The following is a 25,545-nucleotide window of genomic DNA, read 5'->3' as shown; positions in this document are numbered from 1 at the left end:
CCTGAGGCTGGGAGTTCCTGACCAGTCTGGCCAACATGGCAAAACCCCGTCTCCACTAAAAATACAAAAAATTACCCAGGCGTGGTGGCAAGCAGCTGTAACTCCAGCTACTCGGGAGGCTGAGGCAGGAGAATCGCTTAAACGTGGGAGGCGGAGGTTGCAGTGAGCTGAGATCATGCCACTGCACTCCAGCCTGGGCGACAGAGCAAGACTCCGTGTCAAAAAAATAAATGAATAAAGACACAGAGAGTACGTTTAGTATCTGCAAAGTCTAAGTGAATCTAAATATTTATTCTCTATCTTTACTATGAACAAGACTTTTGTAAAGCTGTTTTCAGTTACTCATTTTTCTCCCTGGCACATCCCGCCACAAAGAAAAAAGAAATTACACGCAGGAAAGCATTCGGTGAGAACTTTTTCATGATGGTAGATTTCAGGGTGTATGTCTGCACTATTCATTTATCTTGGGTCAGGTCTACACAGGACAATACCTAAAAGATTTGGAGTGAGAATCACTGCAGTGTGCTGCAGAGAGACCTTTTTTTTTTTTTATTCCATGCAGCAGTGCTTCCAAGTCAATACCTGAGTTACCCTAAAACACTAATACAAGTGGGTGGATAATAGGATGAGTTATTTAACAGCTAAATCACTTCCAACAGACTGCCTCTAGCCAACACTTTGTAACATTAGCACACTTTAATTTTTCATTCTAAATAATGCAGTCCCCTGACTGTACAAATCATATTACATGGAATTCTTCAGAACTCTATGCTTTTTACATATATGATGGGGCTTCCAGAAGAAACTATTTCCCAACTCCTGTATGTGTGGCCACCATTCTTATTATCTACCCTTGGATAATACGGTCAAAAATGTATTGTCCATAAATGTGATGATTAAAATTACATTTAAAATTCTAACCCTGAATCTTTCTGTACCCGAGTCATTTTTACTCAACTTTAAAAGCCAAGAGAAGGGGGCCGGGCATGGTGGCTCACGCCCATAAGCCCAGCACTTTGGGAGGCCAAGGCGGGCAGATCACTCCAGGTCAGGAGATTGAGACCAGCCTGGCCAACATGGTGAAACTCCGTCTCTACTAAAAATACAAAAATTAGCCAGGCGTGGTGGTGCACACCTGTGGTCCCAAGTACTTGGGAGGCTGAGGCAGGAGAATCGCTGGAACCTGGGAGGCGGAGGTTGCAGTGAGCTGAGATCTCACCACTGCACTCCATCTCAAAAAAAAAAAAAAAAAAAACAGAAAAAAAAAAAGCCAGGAGAAGGGAATTAGATAAAATAATAAAAACTACACAAGACAAAACTTCCTAGTACTGAAGAGAAGGCCCCGTACGTGGTCTGTCCTCTGAGGCCCGTCAGCATCGTCAGTGCCTGTATGTGAGTTCTCGGCGATGAAGGGTTGAATGTAAGTTCTGGAAAAGCATCTCTTTACACAGACAAGAAAGTTCTTACCCACTATCTGGCCACGAACTGCATCAGTATCTGAGGGGTTTAGTTTGCATAGATCCAAACGCTGGTCTGTAAACAAACAATTCAAAACTTAACCCAAGGAACGTGAACTAGGGAGGAAGGCAGGAATTCAGTATTCAGCGATCAAAACAAAAAACGATGCCTCCTAAGCTTTCTTTGGTTGCATTAAGAGGCAGGAAAGTGTTTGGTTCTTACATCCGGTATCTTTTAATCTGCTGATGGCATTGGAGAGCAGCCGCACACAGCCCAGGAAGCCAGCTCCCTGTTTCTTGTGAATTTTCTTATGGTTCCACACGCTAATGGTTATCGAATCCGTTTTCCCAACATATCTGGAAAGAAAGTGCAAAACTCATTTTTAATTGTTTTTTTGTTTTTTTTTTTGTTTTTTTTTTTTTGAGATAGAATCCTGCTCTGTTGCCCCCAGGCTGGAGTGCAGTTGCGTGATCTCAGCTCACTGCAACTCCCAAGTTCAAGTGATTCTCCTGCCTTAGCCTCCCGAGTAGCTGGGACTACAAGCATGCATCACCATGCCTGGCTAATTTTTGTATTTTTAGTAGAGATGGGGTTTCGCCATGTGGCCAGGTTGGTCTTGAACTCCTAACCTCAGGTGATCCGCCTGCCTTGGCCTCCCAAAGTGCTGGGATTACAGGCATGAGCTACCATGCCCAGCTTTTAATTGTATTTCTGAATTATGATATCTCATTGAGATTTTCTCTTTAAGAAACCTTATAAAATAATGTTGCCTCTGTATTACACATGTAACAGGCATTTAATAAATACGTATCCATTAATTTCAACAAGCTGGGAAGAAGAACTACCTTGCTCCTTATGGAAGGGGCAAATGTAGATAACCACATGATAATAATAATCTTATAACAGACTTACTATATTTTATTTATTTTTATTTATTTTTTTATTTTTTTGAGACGGAATTTTGCTCTTGTCGCCCAGGCCGGAGTGCAATGGCGCAGTGTCAGCTCACTGCAACCTGTCTCCTGGGTTCAAGGAATTCTCCTGCCTCAGTCTCCCCAGCAGCTGAGATTACAGGCACCTGCCACCACACCTGGCTAATTTTTGTATTTTTAGTAGAGACGGGGTTTCACCATGTTGGCCAGGCTGGTCTCAACCTCCTGACCTCAGGTGATCTTCCTGCCTCAGCCTCCCAAAGTGCTTGGATTACAGGTGTGAGCCACTGCACCCAGCAAATTTACTATATTTTAATAGTCGCATAGGACAGTAACATGATTCATAAATTCTCACCAATTAGGTTTGATACAGAATACTGGTTTGCGACAAGGGACTACTTACAAACCTACAGATCTATTCAAAGTACACAAGAGGACACTAAGACATTAAACCTCCATTTACTGTCACTGCAAGTCAACGGAGAGAGGAACTCAACCCACTTACACAGCCTCAGTGTCACTGCAACTGAATCTTAGAATGTAATTCTTAAAAATCCCACCCAAATACAGTATAATTTGTATTAACTAAAAGACAATAATATTTCAGGATTACTTTGATGAAAATATCTTAGTAGGAACATGAAAACATGGGTGCATATAAAATAGTGGTCTTCACAGCCGGGCGTGGTGGCTCACGCCTATAATCCCAGCACTTCAGGAGGCCAAGGTGGATCACCTGAGGTCAGAAGGTCAAGACCAGCCTGGCCAACATGGTGAAACCCATCTCTACTAAAAATATAAAAATTAGCCAGGCATGGTGGCGGGTACCTGTAATCCCAGCTACTCGGGAGGCTGAAGAACGAGAATCGCTTGAACCCAGGAGGAGGAGGTTGCGGTGAGCCAAGATTGCGCCACTGCGCTCCAGCCTGGGCAACAGAGCGAGACTCTGTTTGAAAAAAAAATTTAATTTATTTTAAAAATAAAATAAAATAGTGGTCTTCAAAGTACAATCCAGTTTTTGAATGAATATAAGAAATTGTCTGATGGCTTTGATCACGTAAAACTATATTTTCTCTTGCAGAAAATATATATGTACTAAAAAGCAAAAATTTTCAAAGTCAACAGAAACATACAGTCATAATAATGCATTTTTTAGGCCTGGTACAGTGGCTCACGCCTGTAATCCCAGCACTTTGGGAGGCCGAGGCGGGTGGATCATGAGGTCAGGAGTTCGAGACCAGCCTGGCCAAGATGGTGAAACCCCGTCTCTACTAAAAATACAAAAATTAGTTGGGCATGCTGGCGGCTGCCTGTAATCCCAGCTACTTGGGAGGCTGAGGCAGGAGAATCACTTGAATCCAGGAGGTGGAGGTCGCAGTGAGCCGAGATCACGCCACTGCACACTCTAGCCTGGGCGACAAAGCAAGACTCCATCTCAGAAAAAAAAAAAATGCATTTTTTTAGGTAGAAACTACAACTAGGTTTAGGGTTTTGCTGAAAAACAGTAGCATGTGGAGTTCACAAACCGTGGCCTTTTTTTCTGCTAAAATGGCCAGGAGATTGAAAAGTTTGAGGATCACATGTACAAAACCAAACCATAAAAATCTATGAAAATGCCAAATGTAGTCAGGCGCAGTGGCTCACGCCTGTAATCCCAACACTTTGGGAGGCTAAGGTGGGCAGATCACTTGAGGTCAGGAGTTCAAGACCAGCCTGGCCAACATGGTGAAACCCCGTCTCTACTAAAAAATACAAAAATTAGCTGGGCGTGGTGGCGTATGTCCATAATCCCAGCTACTTGGGAGGCTGAGGCAGGAGAATCACTTGTACCCGGGAGGTGGAGGTTGCAGTGAGCTGAGATCGCGCCACTGCACTCCAGCCTGGGTGACAGAGTGAGACTCCGTCTCAAAAAAAAAAAAAAAAAAGTAACAAAATGCAAGAACTTCTAAGTACATGAATTCTAAAATTAGGCAATGTAGACATTCATTTGGCCATCCGCTTTTGTTATCAATAAAAAGTCATCCTTTTTTTTTTTTTCTCTTAGATGTTTCTCGTAAAAGCTAGACACCTGCTTTCCTGCCGCTCCACATGGGGCTTACAGAACATTCAACTCACAGATCATAGTGCTGGTTCCACTTTGGGTCCAATGTGTTTTTCACAGTGTCGGTTGAGTGGCACTGCCCAGACCCATCCACGACAATCTTTGCAAAAGGGTCGGGGAGCCCTAGAGGAGAGAGGAGACCCACACCTAGATGAGACCTCACATCCATCCATGTGACACAGAACACACAATTCGTGTTCTCTAATTTCAGGATAATTTCAATCAGCAAAATAAGTTATGTCTATTGAGCTTTCTAAGAGAGCCTAGTATGCCTCCATACTCAGATTTTTAGAGGGTAGAAAAGAAAGTGACTGAAAAAAAAAAAAGGCTTACATTCAAATTTCTATTAAAGTGGGGCTAATTAAGTGGAGGGAAAAGTGTCTGAAAGTAATTGTATTTAGACTTTCTAAAAATTAATAATGCCCCGAAATTTGTTTACTGATCTTTGCCTATCTTATCTATGGAAGCAAGTATTCACCAGGCCTTAATTCGGTAAGTCCCTAAATGCTAGAGAATGAATCAGAGAGGTTTATTAGATCAGACAGGTGGCAAAGTGGACAGTTGTCAGAGATAGAGATGGACACGAGCCACCATGCTGGAGCTTCCTGGCTACCTGGAGAAAGCCTTTGAGCCTGTTTCTTCATCTTGAAAGCATGAATAATACCACTCAAGAACTGAAAGATGTCTTGTGAGGATCAGAAAGTGTGTGAAGAATTTAATGCTGCAGGCACTGACCAGATACTGCGTGACTTTCTTAAGGAGTGATTCCTTCCTTTAGAAAAGGAGTCTCTTATTTTTGCAATTCCTTTAATTATAGGGTGTTGTAAATGTGATTTAATTTATAAAATCTGATTAACAATTGTATGCAAATCCAGCTGTTTTATACAAAAGTATTTCATTTGTATTAGAGCTGAGAATACATCATCCAGCAGAAAGCAATATTCTAATAGGTAGAGAGGCAGAAAAAATTGGGTGTGACCAGAATAGGAAATGAAAGACAGGTTTTGTGGTATGATTTATAAGTTCTGTATATTTCAGCTAAGGAACCACCCATGTTGTAGTCAACCGGGAAATAAAGCTTGGAGAACCATGGATTTCTATTAAGTAAAGGGCAAAACTTTGAAGAGAATATACCCAATCTTTTTTTAAAGTTTAAAATTTCAGAAATACATGCATAACATTATAAGAGGGAAAAAAATAAGTGTTTACTTACTGAAGAAGTCTTTCTTTGCAAGGTTCTTGGCACATAACACTAAAAACAAAGAAAAATTACTCAGGTTAGCATTAAAGACAAGATTTCCATAATAGCTAATCTATATTTACACCCGAACAAAAAGACTCTAAAAATTAGCTTTGCCAAAGATTTGACTTTCAAATCTAGTATCATATGAAACAAAAAATGGACAACCATCTAAAAAGTGTTTTCTCCTCAAACTGAAGATCAGCTGTAACAAATACAAAATGCTTTAAACTAAAAATCTTAAACACATTCAGATGGGTTGATCAATATACTTTTTTTTTTTTAAGAGATAAGGTCTTGCTCTGTTGCCCAGGCTGGAGTGCAGTGGCATGATCATAGCTCACTGCAGCCTCGAACTCCTGGGATCAAGCAATCCTCTTGCCTCAGCCCTCCCAGTAGCTAGGATTATAGGCACACGCCACCATGCCTGGCTAAATTTTCTTATTTTTGTAGAGATAGGGCCACTGCACCCAGCCTACCGATATTCTCTTATACTGCATACGATCACATAAAAACCAACTCAAATAAAGACCTGAAGTATTTATCCTTACAGGTACCACTAATGACAGAAGAAGCTATGCAATTTTTTATTCTGATAAATAATACAATTTTGTAAATGTAAACTTTGATATGTTGGAAAATAGTAAGCAAGGGGAAGGTGGTAAAAAAAAAAATATGGGGCCATCATCAGGGTGGTGTGAACAAAAAATGATAAAATGCACGTTAAGAACTTAGCACAGGCTGGGCATGGTGGCTCACGCCTGTAATCCCAGTACTTTGGGAGGCTGAGGTGGGCAGATCACCTGAGGTCAGGAGTTCAAGACCAGCCTGGCCAACATGGAGAAACTCCATCTCTACTAAAATACAAAAATTAGGCATGGTAGCGCATGCCTCTAATCCCAGCTACTCCAGAAGCTGAGGCAGGAGAATCACTTGAACCCGGGAGGCAGAGGTTGTAGTGAGCCAAGATCACACCACTGCACTCCAGCCTGGGTGACAGAGCGAGACTCTGTCTCCAAAAAAAAGAACTAAGCACAGTGTTGATGTATAGAAAGAATGCAATTAAGGTTCTTATTATTTTATTAATGAGTAATGAGGTAGTATCAATTACTGTTAAGACAGTTTGTCACCAGACCTGCTTGCTACACAGCGCAAGTGACTGTGTCAGGGAGACACTGAGGTGCTTTTGTCTTTTGTACTGCTTCACAAATTGTCCTCAATTTTAAGAATATTATGTTTTATTAAGAACTTGTATTTTACAAAAATGTGCTCACATAATAGATATTGTTCTGCCAAGTTTCACTTCGTTTTATAAAACTAAGTGAATAATGTCGTAAGTGATAAGCTATAGCTTTATCAAGATATATATATTTATATAGATATATAGTCAAGATATATATATGTAAGATTTATATATATATATAAAGAGACAGGGTCTCACTCCGTCACCCCAGGCTGGAGTACAGTGGCACAATCATAGCTCACTGTAGCCTCAAACCCTTGGGCTCTAGGGATCCTCCAGCCTCAGCCTCTCGAGTTGTTGGGACTACAGGCACATACCACCACACCCAGCTAACTTCTTTTTTTAAAGAGACAGGCTCTCACTATGTTGCCCAGGCTGGTCCCAAGCTCCTGGCCTCAAGCAATCCTCCCAACTTCGCCCCCCAAAGTGCTGGGATTATAGGGATAGGCCACCATGCCCAACCAAGATATGATTTATATACCACACAATTCACCCATTTAAAGTGTGCAATACAGTGGTTTTTAGTATACTCATGGGTGGGACAACTATCATTACAATCAATTTTAGAACATTTTTATCATCCCAAAAAGAAAGGCCATACCCAGTTTAAACTAACAATCTTAAACACATTAAGATGGGTTTATCAATATACTGGTTTTTTTTTCAGAGACAGGGTCTTGCTCTGTTGCCCAGGCTGGAGTGCAGTGGCATGATCATAGCTCACTGCACCCTCGAACTCCTGGGATCAAGCAATCCTCTTGCCTCAACCTCCCTAGTAGCTAGGATTACAGGCACACGCCACCCAGCACACTTTGGGAGGCCGAGGCGGACGGATTACTTGACATCACGAAGTGGTGTTAGATTTTGTCAAATGCTTTTTCTACATGTGTTGAGATGCTGTTTTGGTGTTTGGCCTTTGGCTATTGATACGGTGCGTGACATTAATTGATTTTAAGTTGTTAAACCAACCCTGCATTGTGAGATAAACTCAACTTGGTCACAGTACACAATCCTTTTAATATGTCGCTATATTCAGTTTGCTAGTATTTTGTTGAGGAATTTCACATCTATATTCATAAGGGATATTGGTTTGTATTTTCCTTTCCTTCATAGGCTATCTAGTTTTGGTATCAGAGTGATACCGGCCTCATAAAATGAGCTGGGAAATATTCCCTCCTCCTCCTCGTCTTTTTGTTTTGTTTTGGAAGAATTTGTGAAGAATTGGTATTAATTCTTCTTTAATGTTGGGTAGAGTTCACCAGTGACGGCCTCTAGGCCTGGGCTTTTCATTTTCTTTGTGAGAAGTGTTTTAAATTACTAATCCAATCTCTTTACTTTTTATAGACCTAGTCAGATTTTTCCATTTCTTCTTCAATCAGCCCTGGTAGTTTGTGAATTTCCAGAAGTTTGTTGATCTCCTCACTTTTCATAAGTCTATTCAGATTTTTGCATTTCTTCTTCAGCCTTAGTAGTTTGTGTCTTTGTAGATGTTTGTTGATTTCACCCACGTTATCAAATTGTTGGCATACACTTGTTTGTAGTATTCCTTGATAATATTTCTGTATAGTCAATAGTAATATTTCTTCTTCAGAGTAATGTAATCTTTATATCCTTCCTTTCCACCTCAGTCTTTTTAGTGGATAGATCACTATTAATTACACCTCCTGCTGATGTTTCATTTCTTGTTACTCTAATTACAAAATACATACTTGAAAATATGGAAATGTGTAAAATAGAAAATCCACAGCCCCAAAACCTCATCATTACTGTTTGTCTAGCATTTGTCTGGCTAGTCTCATGTGCTTATTTTTCCCATTAACATTTAGAATCATTTTGAGCAAGTTTTTAAAAAATGACTTCATAAGTAAATGAGGAAATTTTTTACCTATTTACAATATTGAGTATCTTGAATGTAGCATATTTATCCCTTGATTAAGTTTTTTGATGCCCTTAAGTGAGTTGGGTTTTTTTTTTTCTTTTTTGAGACAGAGTCTCTGTCACCCAGGCTGGAGTGCAGTGGTGCGATCACAGCTCACTGCAGCCTCGAGCTTCCCAGGCTCAGGTGAGCCTCCCACCACAGCCTCCCAAGGAACTGGGACCGCAGATAAACACCAGCACACTTGGATAATTTTTTTGTAGAAACGGGGTCTCAGTATGTTGCCCAGGCGGGTCTGAAACTCCTGGGTTCAAGCAATCCACCAGCCTTGGCCTCCCAAAATGCTGGGATTACAGATGTGAGCCGCTGCATCCAGCTGAGATTTTGAAGTATTTCATAAAAGTCTTGCACATTTCTCTTTGGGTGGATTCTTCGGGTATTTTTTGTTACTACTGTGAACGGAATCCTTCCTTTTGTTGCATTTTCTCATTGTTATTTGGATATAGACGAGCTATTAGTTTTCTCACATTAATTTGAAATCACCCATCTATTTGGGCTCTCTTCACATGGGCCTATAATGTTCTGTTTGCTTCAGTTTTCCTTTTCTTTTCCAAAGCTTGGAATATCTCAACAGCTCTCATATAAAATTCAAAGTGTCCAAAACTGAAGTTCTTCCCAATCTGACTAGAAACCTGGTCCTCTCCCAGGATCCATCAGTTCAGAGACCTTACCAGCCCCCATCAAAGGCACAAGCGAGGCTGGGCGCGGTGGCTTACGCCTGTAATCCCAGCACTTTGGGAGGCCGAGGTGGGAGGATCATGAGGTCAAGAGATCGAGACCATCCTGGCCAACATGGTGAAACCCCGTCTCTACTAAAAATACAAAAATTAGCTGTGTGTGGAGGTGCGTGCCTGTAGTCCCAGCTACTTGGGAGGTTGAGGCAGGAGAATCGCTTGAACCCAGGAGGCGGAGGTTGCAGTGAACTGAGATCGCGCCACTGTACTCCAGCCTGGTGACACAGTGAGATTCCGTCTCAAAAAAAAAAAAAAAAAAAAAAAAAAAAAAGGCACAAGCGAGAAGACTACATGTTCTCCCTTTTTCCTCTCAATCTCAAATACGTTACCTTCTTAGCATCTCCACCCTTGTCCAAGCTCCCAACACAAGCTCTGATGAACTGACCGTTTCAAGACTTACATCTCATGTCTGTCTTCCTTTTAAAATTCTCCAGTGGCTTCCCCTTGCAGAACTCTAGCCTTATGAGCCTCCGATCCCTCCCAACCTCCCTGTGCAGTCTCAAATATTAGCCACCAATTCTGGGCCCTGGTTTTCGGAGGTGCTGGTGCTAGATTGCTTCTGAATAGAATAATCCTGGTCACATGTCTCACAAATATTAATCTTTGCTCATACAATGTTTGAGTTTAAGGCTCATTCCAGTGGAATTTGGTTATATCATAAAGTGGGGAAAGGTCTCAGCAGTGTTAGCACAAAGAAAATTTTGCTTTGGCCAGACACAATGGCTCATGCCTGTAATCCCAGTACTTTGGGAGACTGAGGCAGGTGGGATCGCTTGAGCTCAGGAGTTCAAGACCAGCCTGGGCAACATGGCAAGATCCCATCTCTACAAAAAATACAAAAATTAGCCAGGCAAGGTGGTAGGCGACTGTAGTCCCAGCTACTTGGAAGGCAGAGATGGGAGGCTCACCTGAGCCTGGGGAGGTCGAGACTGCAGTGAGCTATGACCACACCACTGCACTCCAGCCCGGGTGACACAGTGAGACTCTGTCTCAAAAAGAAAAAAAAAAAAAAAAGGAAAGAAGAAATTTGCTTCAATTCCCTGTAAGGATCATTTCGGGTCATTCTGAATGTGGTTAAGTTAATGGTATATGATTTCTCCTACTAAAATAGCTTTGTGATCAGGACATGGAATTTGGTCCACTCTAGAGATATATGAATAAAAGGTAATTCATTAGACAGCATAAAATCTCATTGTATTTGGATTTTTTTTTTTTTTTTTTGAGACGGGGTCTCGCTCTGTCACCCAGACTGGAGTGCAGTGGCGTGATCTCGGCTCACTGCAACCTCCACCTCCTGGGTTCAAGTGATTCTCCTGCCTCAGCTTCCTGAGTAGCTGGGATTACAGGCACACACACCACCATGCCCGGCTAATTTTTTTATTTTTAGTAGAGACAGGGTTTCACCATATTGGTCAGGCTGGTCTTGAACTTTTGACCTCATGGTCCACCCGCCTCGGCCTCCCAAAGTGCTGGGATTACAGGTGTGAGGCACCGTGCCCAGCCTTAGATCTAGTATTTTTTTAAAAATACATTTATGTACCAATACAGTGAGGTTCTGGGGATACAGCAATTAACAAAAGACACATTTCCAGAACACTGAGTTTATTTTTCAGTGTGGACCGATGCATGTTTTCTTCAGTTCCAACCCTGAAGCACCTCTCTACCTTAGCCAGATCATGCCTCTTACATGCCATAATTTCCTAATCACATCCCATAGTTTTCCTAATGTTGGGAATATGGCCAAAGCAAATTACATAATGTTCACGAAGCATATGAATACATGGAAAGGAAGTGTTTTGCTAACATGAGGTACATTCAGTTAGTAAAACAAGCTGCTTTTACCTGGCAAAAGATAGGGTTACAAAAATAGTACTTGAGGTCGGGCGCAGTGGCTCACGCCTATAATCCCAGCACTTTGGGAGGCCGAGGCGGGTGGATCACATGAGGCCAGGAGTTCCAGACCAGCCTGGCCAGCATGGTGAAATCCTGTCTCTACTAAAAGTACAAAAAATTTAGCCAGGCATGGTGGCGGGTACCTATAATCCTAGCTAGTCGGCAGACTGAGGCAGGAAAATTGCTTGAATCTGGGAGGTGGAGGTTGCAGTGAGCCAAGATCACTCCACTGCACTCCAGCCTGGGTGACAGAACGAGACTATCCCCCCCACCAAAAAAATACTACTTGTGGTTTCACCCACTCCAACAATGAACTACAGCAAAAACTTAGTACTTTATTCAATCTTGAGAAAGTTTCTAATTTGTGTCAATACTTCTAATATTTCTCTAGCCTGTGGCTAGAAACTTTCACTGCAATGTTGTTATTCCTCTCTTCTTCTTATATTTCTGTGTCTCCAAGTCCTATCACTGTCTTCTTCTGAATGTCTCTTGAATTTGTCTGTTCTGTATTTTTATACCCACTCTCTTCTTCTTGGCATCACCTATGCACAACTGTGCCCTCCCTGATGGAAGCCTCCCTGGTCCACAAGACATTTAGCCACTACATCAATCTTTTTTGTATCTGTAGAGGTAAGATCTCACTCTCTGCCCAGTCTAGAGTGCAGGGGCACAATCATGGCTGACTGCAGCCTCAGACTCCTGGGCTCAAGTGATCCTCCCACCTCGGCCTCCTGAGTAGCTGGGACTATAGGCATGCACCACTATGCTCAGCTAATTTTCCTATTTTTAAAAAATCTCTGTAGAAACAAGGTCTCACTATGTTGCCTAGGCTGCTCTCAAACACCTGGCCTCAAGTGATCCTCCTGCCTCAGCCTCCCCAAGTGCTGAGATTACAGGACTAAGCCACTGTGCCCGGCCCAGATCAATCTTTTGAATGCCATTTTCATGTTCTTAGGCAAAAACATCAACAACAACAAACAACAACAACAAAAATCTCTAATGACTCTGTATTTTACTCTGAATCCTGAGTTTCTCCCTGGGTATTAAGATTTCCCATTCCCTAACAACACATTTATTCCCCATTATTCCTCATGGTATAGCTTGGATTAGCCCCTTTTACCCACCCCAGCTACCTCCCAGAGTTTATTCTTGCTTCTTAACCCATCAAATAATCCCTCTCTCCTTGCTGGGCCCTACATTCAGGGTCCAGGCCAGGCATTTTGTCAGTGAAGCCTCACTCAAGCCAGTGTTTCCCAAACGTCAGTCTGTGATGACATTTTCACTAGTGCCAAAACCAAAAAAATAAGGACAATGTAAGCGGGGTTTTCATAAAACGAAACTAATTTTAAGTGGCTGTTCTTTGTTGTGATATTATGTCTTTCCTGCTTTTTTCATGTTAAAATGTTCTTTCTTTAATGAAAGAGGTAACAAAAAATGGTGACAGAGCAGTGACTTGGCAAAATAAAAACTGGGCAATATTATACTGATCCCCACATGTACATAAATGTTTTGACTGCTCTGGGAATTACAACTCTAACCATCAGTGATCAGCTCCCTCTTTTTAATCCTATTTAAGAATCATATAGTTTAGTATTCAATTACTTCCCATACAGGTGGCTTTGTTCCCCAGCTAAGTTAGGCCCCTCTGAGGGAGGAACCATCCATCCATCCATTCATTCATTCATTTTCTGGGCCAGCGTTTCGCTCTGTCACCCAGGCTAGAATGCAGTGGCACGAACACAGCTCACTGCAGTCTCGAACTCCTGGGCTCCAGTGATGCTCCCACTACAGCCTCCTGAATACCTGGGACTACAGGGCATGCACCACCACCCCTGACTAATTTTTTAATTTCTTGTAGGGACAAGGTCTTACTATGTTGCCCAGGCTGGTCTCAAACTGAGCTTAAGCGATCCTCCCGCCTCAGACTCCCCAAGTGCTGTGCCACTTCCAAGGCCACTGTACCAGAGCCACTGATCTGTCAATTCTGATACAAATTTAGGATATCTTCAAATTTGCATTGAAGGAAAAAAAAGTCACATTTCAGTTATATCAACAGATTCAAATGCCAAAAATGTTAAGCCCATACAGGAGAACTGAACTCCATTCCATTATCTGCAACTGAAACAAACACTTCTTTCCAATCTTGCTCAGTAAGTTTATGCATGCACAAGACTCACACACGTTTCCACTATTCAGACACCATTAAATGATCAAATGATTTCTTCCTGCGGGGAAAACTGTCTAAGTTAACAAAACACACTTCAGCACCCACTGGCCATGCCTATTGGCTTTGGAGGTGGGAACAGATCTCTGGTAAAGTGACAGTCCTGAGGTAAGTTTTCAAAACACCTGTTTGCTTAAAATATGGATGTTACAGTTCATCTTCTACAATTGCACTAAATTAAAAATAAAGGACAAAATCATGTGAACTATTTGCCATCAAAAGTGTGACAGAATTCAGATCATACCCCCAAATGTGGCAGGGTTAGGCAGAGCTGTTGTGCCAAAAACTGTCTCTTCTGTGAGACACAACTGAGCCCCAAGGACGAGGTGGGGATGTGCCACCTGCTGCCTGTCCCCACGGGTTCCCTGCCAGCACCAAACATTAATACTATCTGTGTGATCCTTTCTAGTCCAGAAAGCTCTTCTATAAACACTATTCTCTTCTTATTCTCATAGGATGAGGGACATGGACACACAGACAGATGGATTTTTTTCCTAATTCATGGGTGAAGGCATCTCTGCTGCACCCCCATCCCACTCTACATTAATGCGGCATCATCATAGCTCTTTGCAGAGCCTGAAATTAAACCCTTTCTTTATTTGCATTCTTCTTAATGCCTAGCTCCACTGAAGCAAGTACTGTGTCTTTTATTCTTAACCACTGTCTCCCCAGAGGCTGAAACAGTGCCTGGCACATGCAGTTGACTTTAAACATATTTGTTAAATGGTATTAGGCAATGACTTTTTTTTTTTAACTGTGTAATTAACCCACTAGAATGTAAGCATCAAGAAGGCAGACGCTGCCTTCTCAACTGTTACATTCCTAGCACGGAAGCACAGGGCCTGGCAGAAATTAGCGCTTGATCAATGTTTGCTGAAATCAATGAATAACTGCCTGCTTGAATGAATGTATGAAAACAACTGTTTTGCAAGCGCCACAATGTGATGTGTCTGACTCCTATGCCATGTTCACAAGGAGTCGAGAGCCTGAAAGCTTTGCACACTACTGCCTGGAAGATCTGATTCTTCGGAAATAAAATATATATATATATTCTGCAGGTTCAAAGCAGAAGTATTATTATAATGAGGGAGAAATAAAGTAATAAAGTACATGTCAAAAAACAAGTACTAAAGTCCAGAGGGCATTTGGAACTTTTTTTTTTTTTTTTGAGATGGAGTCTTGCTCTGTTGCCCAGGCTGGAGTGCAGTGGCACGATCTCGGCTCGTTGCAAACTCCACCTCCCAGGTTCAAGCGATCCTCCTGCCTCAGCCCCCCTAGTAGCTGGGATTACAGGCATGTGCCACCATGCCCAGCTAATTTTTGTATTTTTAGTAGAGACGAGGTTTCGCCATGTTGGCCAGGCTGGTCTCGAACTCCTGACCTCAGGTGATCCACCCGCCTCGGCCTCACAAAGTGCTGGGATTACAGGCGTGAGCCACCGCGCCCGGCCAAAAACGGGACACGGAACTTTTTATTTGAACAAAGCTCTCGTGAAGGAACCGTCATTTTTACATCTTAAGGGATGATCTTCAAGGATTTGTTACACCATCACATTCCAAGAAAACCGATGACTGGGGATCACTCTCTATTTTTTAACATTAAAATGTTATTTTTCCCAACACCCTCACAGAATCTGCAGCCCCTGAAGTAGGAGCTCTTCCTGGATGGAGAAAGAAGACAGGTTCCACACAGGAAGCAATTGCCAAAGCTATTGTTTTCTTTTGTTTGGTTTTTTCTTAAGTATTATAGGCTAACACCTTTGCTTTGGAAGGTAAGAAAAGTGTCTCATTAAAGTCTATCTATATAGGACAATTTCTATCTCCAGATAATGTTTCTGTCTTAAATAAACCCAGTGGAATGTTTTACAGCGGAACAAGGGCAAGGCCAGACTCGGCAGCTCATGCCTGTAATCCCAGCACTTTGGGAGGCTGAGGCAGGAAGATTCCTTGAACCCAGGAGTTGGAGACCACCCCTGAGCAACGTAACAAGACACTGTATCTTAAAAAAAAAAAAAAAAAATAGAAATTAGCCAGTTCAGTGGTTTGCACCACTACTCAGCACCAGCTACTCAGGAGGCTGAGGGAGGAGAACTGCTTGAACCCAAGAGTTCAAGGCTGCGGTAAGCTATGACTGCACCACCGCACTCCAGCCTGGGCAACAGAGTGAGATGCCGTCTCTTTAAAAGAATAAATAAATAAGAAGAAGAAAGGGGGAAAAAAAAAGTAATCATAAGTAATAGCAAGAGAAAGCAATGTCAGCATTTTCTCTGTGTTCTACCAAATGAGGCAGTATTATTATTTTATAGAGATAGGATTTTGCTATGTTGCCCAGGCTGGTCTCAAACTCTTGGTCTCAGCAATCCTTCTGCCTCAGCCTCCCGGAGTGCTGCAATTCCAGGTGTGAGTCAACATGTCCAACCGAGGCAGTATTAATTTGACACATAGAAAGATCAACAGAAAATCCAAAGGCGGCCAGGCGTGGTGGCTCACCAGCACTTTGGGAGGCCAAGGCAGGTGGATCACCTGAGGTCAGGAGTTTGAGACCAGCCTGACCAACACAGTGAAACCCCACCACTACTAAAAATACAAAATTAGCCAGGCGTGGTGGCGCAAGCCTCTAATCCCAGCTACTGGGGAGGTTGAGGCAGAAGAATCACTTGAACCTGGGGGGCGAAGGCTGCAGTGAGCCAAGATTCTGCCATTGGACTCCAGCCTGGAGACAGAGCGAAATTCTATCTCAAAAAAAGAAAAGAAAATCCGAAGGTGAGGATGAAGTTTAGCAAGGTAATACACTGCAAAAACCCCACACGTGGCTATGAAAACCCCAGGAAATACACAGAATCTTCTAAAACAAAGTACCTTATAATTTCTTTCCTATTTATCATTTTATAGTGCTACTTCCATAACACTGAAGTATTTAACGGTATTATTTTGCCTGGTTTTATCATAAAAGCCATTATAATTATTTGGCTAATCATTATTCACATCACAGTATAAATCAGGGTAAAATAATTATGCTCAATTTGATTGAGCATAGAAGGAAAATAGAAGCTCAGAGAGATTAAGCAACAGCTCAAGGTGACCTGGCAAAGTTAGTGACGGAGATAAGAACTGATCCATCTCCTCAATGAAAACCACAGCATTCACTGACTCACGCTACTTCATCAAGACAACTGAGCATTAAGAATGAAAACATTTTGGTGGCTCACGCCTGTAATCCCAGCACTCTGGGAGGCCGAGGCGGGTGGATCACAAGGTCAGGAGTTCGAGACCAGCCTGGCCAAAATGGTAAAACCCCGTCTCTACTAAAAATACAAAAAAAGTTAGCTGGGCCTGGTGTTGGGCACCTGTAATCCCAGCTACTCGGGAGACTGAGGCAGGAGAATTGCTTGAACCTGGGAGGCGTGGGTTGCAGTGAGTCCAGATCACGCAACTGCACTCCAGCCTGGGCAAGAGAGTGAGACTCCATCTCAAAACAAAAAAAAAAAAAAAAAATTTGTCACAACATTAAACGTTTCCAGTCGATGTAGCTAACAATAGATTCATAAGATCACTTAAAACTTAAAAAAAAAAAAAAATCAACCAGACGCGGTGGCTCACGCCTGTAATCCCAGCACTTTGGGAGGCCAAGGCAAGTGGATCACATGAGGTCAGGAGTTCGAGACCAGCCTGGCCAACATGGTGAAACCCCGTCTCTACCAAAAATATAAAGAATTAGCTGGGTATGGTGGCATGAACCTATAATCCCAGCTACTTGGGAGGCTAAGGCAGGACAATCGCTTGAACCCAGGGGGCTGAGGTTGCAGTGAGCCAAAATCATGCCACTGCACTCCAGCCTGGGTGACAGAGTGAGATTCCATCTCAAAAAAAAAAAAAAAATTGGTCATGACCCAGCAATTTCACCCTTAGGTATGTCCTCAATGCAAATGCACAGATACATGCTCACCATGTAGTAAAAGGATAATAAATAATAGTAGCACAGTTCCTAATAGTTCTTTTATTGATTGTACCGTTTGATTGTACTCAGTTTTGGAACTGAGAACCATTGAGATGTCCATCAGCAATACAAACAATAAAAAAGTTGTGGTCATCACAAAATGGAATACTATACAGCAATGAGAATGGCAGATCCTAACAACACACACATTTATGAATGAATCTCACAAACATAATATTCAATGAAAGCCACAAGACAATACATTTCATACAATGCCACTTATATAAAGTACAAAAGCAGACAGAACTAATATATGCTGTTAAAGTTAGGCTAGTGATTATCCTTTAGCAGGATAAGGTAATGACCTGAAGGACACATGAAGAAGGTGACTGGGGAACTGGCCATGCTCTATTTCCTGACCTGGGTGCTAATTATATACGTGTGTTCAGTTTGTGAGAATTCAGTGAGCTGTATACTCAGATATTTATAAATCAATCATAAACATCAATAGACAGAATAGAAAGTCCAAATATAGACCCATCTCAACTGATGTTCATCAAAGGTGCCAACACAATTCGATGATGGGGAAAAAAAGATAGCCTTGTCTAGACTGGAAAATAAGAAATCCAGCCAGAATGAATGGGATATCCTTATGAAAAAAGAATAATAATAAGTCTCAACCCTTACCTTACATCATACACAAAAATTGACCTCAAACAGAGCAGAAACATAAAAATTAAATACAATAACATAAAAACTAGATACCATTAGGAAAATGAAAGGGCAAGAGACAGACTGGGAGAAAATATTAACAACCCATATGACCAACAAAAGACCTTCATCTAGAATAAAGAACTCTACAACTCAATTAAAAAAAAAAAAACCAATCCAATTAAAAAACTGATATTTGGCTGAGCACAGCAGCTCACAACTGTAATCCCAACACTGGGAAGCCAAGGTGGGAGGATGACTTGTGTCCAGGTGTTCAAGACCAGCATGGGCAAAACAATGAGACCCTATCTCTATAACAATTTTTAAAATTAACTTTTAAATAGACACCTTACCAAAGAAGACATCACATGGCCAATAAGCACAGAAAAACATGCTCGGTATCAATAATCATTGGTACAATGCACAATGCACATGAAAACCACAGTAAGGTACCACCACATACCTACTAGAATTGCTAAAATTAAAAAGACTGACAACACTAAGTGCTAGCAAGGAGGTGGAAGTAGCAGTAGTAAGTAGTGTTTTCCTGACTCCTGGAGCCATTCTAGCTAATTATTATTATTTTGAGACAGGGTCTACACTCTGTCACCCAGGCTGGAGTGCAGTGGCACAATCACAGCTCACTGCAGTCTCAACCTCCCAGGTTCAAGTGATCCTCCCACCTCAGCCTCCCCAAGTAGCTGGGACTACAGGCATGCGCCACCAAGCCTGGCTAATTTTGTTTAATTTTTTGTACAGCTGGAATCTCAGTCTGTTGCTCAGGCTGGGCTTGAACTCCTGGCCTCAAGTGATCTGCCTGCTTCAGCCTCCCAAAGTGCTGGGATTACAGGATTACAGGCCTCTAGCAAATTACTGAACCTGCAAAGGGAACCCCCGATTTATTTATTAGTCAGAAATATAGGTGACAACCTTTGATTTGCAACTCATGGATAAGGTAGGAGTAGTCTTGTGGGACTGAGCCCTTAACCTGTGGGGTCTTTGCTAATTCTGGGGAGTTAAGCGTTGGGATTTAATCAAACTGTAGAATAGCCAGTTAGCATCAGAATTGGGATTGATGTGGGAAAAAAAAAAAAAAACCCACACATTAGGTGTCATCAGTGTCATGTGTAACAACAGCTCAGAGTATCACACACAGGTCAATTCTTGTGTATGATGTAAGGTAAGGGTTGAGACTTATTATTATTCTTTTTTCATAAGGATATCCCATTCATTCTGGCTGGATTTCTTATTTTCCAGTCTAGACAAGGCTATCTTTTTTTCCCTATCATCGAATTGTCTTGGCACCTTTGATGAACATCAGTTGAGATGGGTCTATATTTGGACTTTCTATTCTGTCTATTGATGTTTATGATTGATTTATAAATATCTGAGTATACAGCTCACTGAATTCTCACAAACTGAACACACGTATATAATTAGCACCCAGGTCAGGAAATAGAGCATGGCCAGTTCCCCAGTCACCTTCTTCATGCGTCCTTCAGGTCATTACCTTATCCTGGCTAATTTTTTATTTTTTATAGAGATGGGGTCTCGCAATGTTGCCCAGCCTGGTCTCAAATCCTGGGCTCAAGCGATCCTCCAGCCACAGCCTACCAAAGTGCTGGGATTACAGGCGTGGGCCCCCACACCCAGCCCCTACTCCTTAAGTGTGGGCTGTGTGTAGTGACTTCCTTCCAAAGAGTCCAGTATGGAAAGAGGGGAAAAAAAAGTAACTTTACAGTGGAGAAACCTGACGAACACCACCTCAGCCAGGTGATCAAGCTCAACATCAACAGTGACAAGTCACGCTGATATTAAGAGCATGGAATTTTGATAGGACCCGATGAGAATGGTACTTCACTTCTGTGGTCTTCCTCTCTAAAATGCATAATCCCAATCTAATCATGACACAAACATCAAACACTTCCAATGAAGGAACATTCTACAAATACCTGACCAGTGCTTCTCAAAGCTGTCAAGATCATCAAAAGCAAGGAAAGTCTAAGAAACTGTCACAGCCAAGAGCAACCTAAGGAAATATGACAACTAAATGTGATGTCATATCCTGGATGGGATCCTGAAACAGAACATGTCAGTAGGTAAAAAATAAGACAGTGAAAGCATGGACTTGAGTTAGTAACAGTGTATTAAAATTGCTTCATTAATTGCAACAAATGTACTGCAGTCGTGTTAGATGTTGTTAATTGGGGAATCTGGACGTGTGTACGCGTATGTACATGTGTGTGTGCGCATGTGTGCAAGTGTGCATGTGTGCACGTGTGCCCGTGTGTGTGCACGTACATGTGTGTCCGTGTGTGTGTGTGCCTGCGTGTGTGTGCGCGTGTGTGTGCGTGTGGGGGCAGAAGGGGTAACATGGGAACTGTCTGTCCTACCTTGGCAATAATTCCATAAGTCTAAAATTGTTCTAAAAAAGAATGTCTATAATAAAAAAAACAAAAAAAAAGTTACAAAACAGTGATGAGGTAAACTCTTTTTGGTAAAATTGTGTGTATGTGGATAAATGTGTATTTATGAGTCTGGAATGATGTCAACTAATACAGTATAATTATCTTTAATAATAAATTATGGTATAATTTGTTTCTCTTCTTTTCACCTGGTTGTAATCTTTAAATTTTCTGCAAAGAATGATGATATGAAAAACATTTATGAGGAAAAGTAAAAGCTTACTTTTTATATTAAAATATTAGTGACTTTAAAAAAGGATTAAACTGACAGTAGCTAGGATTCTTAATCCACTTCTTTTTTTTTATTTTTTATGTATTTATTTATTTATTTTGAGATGGAGTCTCGCTCTGTTGCCAGGCTGGAGTACAGTGGCGCAATCTCAGCTCAGTGCAACCTCTGCCTCCCAGGTTCAAGTTATTCTCCTGCCTCAGCCTCTCGAGTAGCTGGGACTATAGGTGCCCACCACCACACCCGGCTAACTTTTTGTATTTTTAGTAGAGATGGGGTTTCAACATGTTGGCCAGCATGTTCTTGATCTCTTGACCTCATGATCCACCTGCCTCAGCCTCCCAAAGTGCTGGGATTACAGGTGTGAGCCACTGCACCTGGCCTCTTAATCCACTTCTAAGCACAGTCACTGGTGCTATGTCTGGTTCACTTTCTATTCTTTGTTCAGATTATTAATATGTCATTTGTGATTTTCACCATCAGGCAACTCTAAAGGGCTGAATATGAAATTTTTCCAGGTTGATGTATAATATAAATATGTTACAGAAGACAGGGACAAATCAAAAAGAAATGTCACTAATGTCAGTAACCACAGAAAAATACAAAGTTTTGAAGACTCGGGGTAAAATTTTTCAAAAATTAATTCACAAATAAAACAGCTTTTACAGAATCCTGAAAGGGTTCATTCTATTACTCAGTTATTTGCTTCGTTATCTGAAATCTTGTGGCTTTTCATGTCTTTATTTAAAAAAAAATAGTGGCACCAGTGCCGGGCACAGTCACTCACTCCTATAATCCCAGCACTTTGGGAGGCCGAGGCTGGCGGATCACCTGAGGTCAGGAGTTCAAGACCAGCCTGGCCAAACATGGTGAAACCCCGTCTCTACTAGAAATACAAAAAAATTAGCCGGGCGTGGTAGTGGGTGCCTGTAATCCCAGCTACGCGGGAGGCTGAGGCAGGAGAATCACTTGAACCTGGGAGGCAGAGGTTGCGTTGAGCTGAGATCACACCAGTGCACTCCAGCCTGGGTGAAAAAAAAAAAAAAAAGTGGCACCGAATTGACACACTTCCAACTTGAATAAAATTGACAGATAATTAGGTTTGAGACCGACAGACTGAACACATGCTGTGGACTGCCTCTTCCTTGCTATACCAATAGGAATGACAGAATAGATATTTAAGATAAACATATACACAGCTCTGCTCACAAAAGGAATCCTTAAAACAGGGGTCCTCAACCCCCCCTCCCCCGCACCCTCCTCCCCATCCCCCAGGCTGCACAGCAGGAGGTGAGCAGCCAGCAAGCAAGCGAAGCTTCATCTGTGTTTACGGCCGCTCCTGATCAACTGGCATTACTGCCTTAGCTCCGCCTCCTGTCACATCAGCCAGGCAGCATTTGATTCTCATAGGAGCATGAACCCTGTTGTGAACTGCGCATGCAAGGGGTCTAGGTTGCACCCTTTTATGAGAATCTAATGCCTGATGATCTGTCAGTGTCTCCCATCACCCCCAGATGGGACTGTCTAGTTGCAGGAAAACAAGCTCAGGGCTCCCACTGACTCTGCATGGTGAGTTGTAGAATTATTATATATTGCAATGTAATAATAATAGAAATAAAGTGCACTATAAATGGAATGCGCTTGAATCATCCCAAAACCATCTCCCCCACCCCTGTCCATGGAAAAATTGTCTTCCATGAAACTGGTCCCTGGTGCCAAAAAGGCTGGGGATCACTGCCCTAAAAGATGGAAAACAAAGGAGCAGAGGGAAATCTTCGCTATTGACAGATGACACAGCCACCCTCAGGCAACTGCCACTACAGGAGGTGGGACCAACCCTTGGGGGATGCCCAGGTGGGAAGCCGGGAAGCTGAGGCCCAGAAGAGGCCACTAGAGTGATGCCTCGGGCAGGGCGTGTGGCCACAGCAGCTGTGCTTGGAATCCTCATTGCTTGGCCATGCCCACCCCCCAGTGGAGGTAATGACCAGGCTCGTTCTCCATCTGCAAGACAGAGTATGAAAGCCTGGCTTTGGGACACAGGGCCATGTTCTGCGCAGGCTGGCAGGTGACTGAAGAACACAGCGTGTCTGGTACACAGCATAAGAGTCCCTCCTGCAGCTCCTCCCCAGCTCCTCCCCACAGCTCGACGGAGAAGCAGGAAATCCCAGCTGCAAGAATGAACACAGAACCAAGGACCATTCAACATTTATAGGAAGTCACCTCATGAAAGAAAGAAAGAAACTCAATAAAAGTGTTTCCTCATAAAACAGAGACTACATACTCGTTTCAAACACACATGGAATTTAGAAAAGCTGACTACATACTAAGCTACAAAAGAGACTTTAACAAATCTCCCAAATTGATAAACAGTCTGCATTCATTCACTAAATGTAACCCAAAAAAAAAATCCGCACTAAATATACATCCTAAATAAATCCACACATCTGGAAATTTTAAAACAGTTTTAAATAACTCTTGGATTAAAGAGAAAGTCAAAGTAGAAATGAGAAACTGTTTCAATCAAATGAAAATAAAAAATACTGTATATTAAAATGCAGACTTATTCATTCACTAGAAACCCAGAAAGACTGAAAATGAATAACCTACACTTTCAACTCAAGGATGAATCAATAAAGCAGAAAGAAGGAATTAATAAAGATAATAGTGCAGGTTAATGAAAGGGGAAACAACTGTCAGTCAAACCAGAAGCCGGTTCTTTTAAAAGATTAGTTAAAAAAAAAAAAAAAAAGAACAAACCTTTTTAAGTAAGCTCAAGAAAAAGAAAAAAGGCACAGATACCCCCAAATACAGACAAAAGGAGAAAATAAAACCACAAGGAACAATTTTATAAATCATAACAGTGCACCACAGAGGCCCAACTTTAAACCAATAGCTAGAATGAAACATTTTCTAAGAACGTATAAATTGCCCAAAGTTGGCCAAAGAGTAGTGAAACCCTGACCAATGGCTGTAAGTTGAAATAGTAATCAAAAATTTACCCAAAGAAACAAAGCACTAAACCTAGATAAGTGTTTTGTTTTGTTTTTGAGACGGAGTTTCGCTCTTGTTGCGGAGGCTGGAGTGCAGCAGCGCGATCCCGGCTCACTGCAACCTCTGCCTCCCAGGTTCAAGTGATTCCCCTGCCTCAGCCTCCTGAGTAGCTGGGATTACAAGCATGCGCCACTACACCTGGCTAACTTTGTATTCTTAGTAGAGATGGGGTTTCTCCATGTTGGTCAGGCTGGTCTTGAACTCCCAACCTCAGGTGATCAGCCCACCTCGGCCTCCCAAAGTGCTGGGATTACAGGCGTGAGCCACCACGCCCGGCTAAACCTAGCTAGTTTTACAGGAAAACTCTATCAAGATTTCAAGGTACAGATGATTCCCACCTTATAAAAACTGTTCCCACCTTCTAACAAAATAATAATAAGAGAAGCCATCCCAACTGAGTTGATGAGACCAACACTGAAACCAGGAAACTACAACAAAAGCAAGCAAAATTACAGGCGATGGTAGATTCCTCCAGTGCTGCCAACATCTCCTTTCCTTTCCTTCCAGGAAAACAGAAGTCTGCACTTCCCAGCTCCCTGCAAGGGATCACATGACTGGAGTCCTTCTAGCAAAAGTGCTGTGTGTCACTTCCGGACCACAGTACAGAAGAGCAGGTAAGAGATCTCCAAGCCTCAGTGAAGCCCGAAGCCACCGAACTCCTATCGGCCTTGATATCTGAATGACTGGGTGGAAAACAGCTCCCCCTGACCCCCAACTCACAATGAACATGGGCAGAAATTAAATCATAGTTACCTGGGGCAGGGGTCCGGGAGTGGAGAAGGATGGCGCAGGGAGGATCCCAGGCTTGGAAGAGGTGGACGAGGAAGCCTTTAGCCTAGCATTTTTGTCTTTCCACAAAGAGAATGCATTTATACATTGCTTCTTAATTAAAAATAAATCTTGGGTCAGGTACAGTGGTTCACGTCTATAATCGCAACAGTTTGGGAGACCGAGGCAGGAAGATCGCTTGAAGCCAAGAGTTTGAGACCAGCCCAGGCAACATAGCAAGATTCCATCTCTACCAAAAATACTGTTTTAAGTTAGCTGGGCATGGTGACACACATCTGTTAGTTTCAGCTCCTTGGGAGGCTGAAGCGGGGATGTCACTAATGAACATTCATGTAACAAGGGTTTGTGTAGACATATACTTAATTCTCTTGAGGATTCTGCCTGGAGATAGAACTGCTGCATCAGACAGGAACTCTATGTCCAACATTCTGGGGAACTGTCAAAGTGTTTTCCAAAGTAGCTGCACAATTTTACATTCCCAACAGCAATACATAAAAGTTCCAATTTCACCACATTCTAGCCACCGCTTATTATGATCTCACTTCTGTTTTTGTTCTTTTTGGAGACAGAGTCTTGCTCTGTCACCCAGGCTGGAGTGCAGTG

The 25,545-nt window shown here is 42.2% G+C and overlaps 1 protein-coding gene across 6 annotated transcripts in view; it reads right to left on the bottom strand.

Annotated features, from left to right (window-relative positions):
* Positions 1–25,545, bottom strand: part of SMURF1 (SMAD specific E3 ubiquitin protein ligase 1) — a 116,208-nt gene that overhangs the window by 28,306 nt on the left and 62,357 nt on the right. For all 6 annotated transcript variants that reach the window (XM_031012673.3, XM_031012675.3, XM_031012676.3 and 3 more), the window contains 4 exons: positions 5,705–5,743; positions 4,506–4,614; positions 1,681–1,814; positions 1,468–1,533 (listed from right to left, as the gene is read on the bottom strand). In XM_031012673.3, the coding sequence (XP_030868533.1) occupies positions 1,468–1,533; positions 1,681–1,814; positions 4,506–4,614; positions 5,705–5,743 (348 nt within the window). The remainder of the gene's footprint in view (positions 1–1,467; positions 1,534–1,680; positions 1,815–4,505; positions 4,615–5,704; positions 5,744–25,545) is intronic.

The sequence above is a fragment of the Gorilla gorilla genome, chromosome 6, assembly GCF_029281585.2.
Source record: "Gorilla gorilla gorilla isolate KB3781 chromosome 6, NHGRI_mGorGor1-v2.1_pri, whole genome shotgun sequence".
Taxonomy (NCBI): domain Eukaryota; kingdom Metazoa; phylum Chordata; class Mammalia; order Primates; family Hominidae; genus Gorilla; species Gorilla gorilla.
This window is presented reverse-complemented; position numbering and strand designations above follow the sequence as displayed.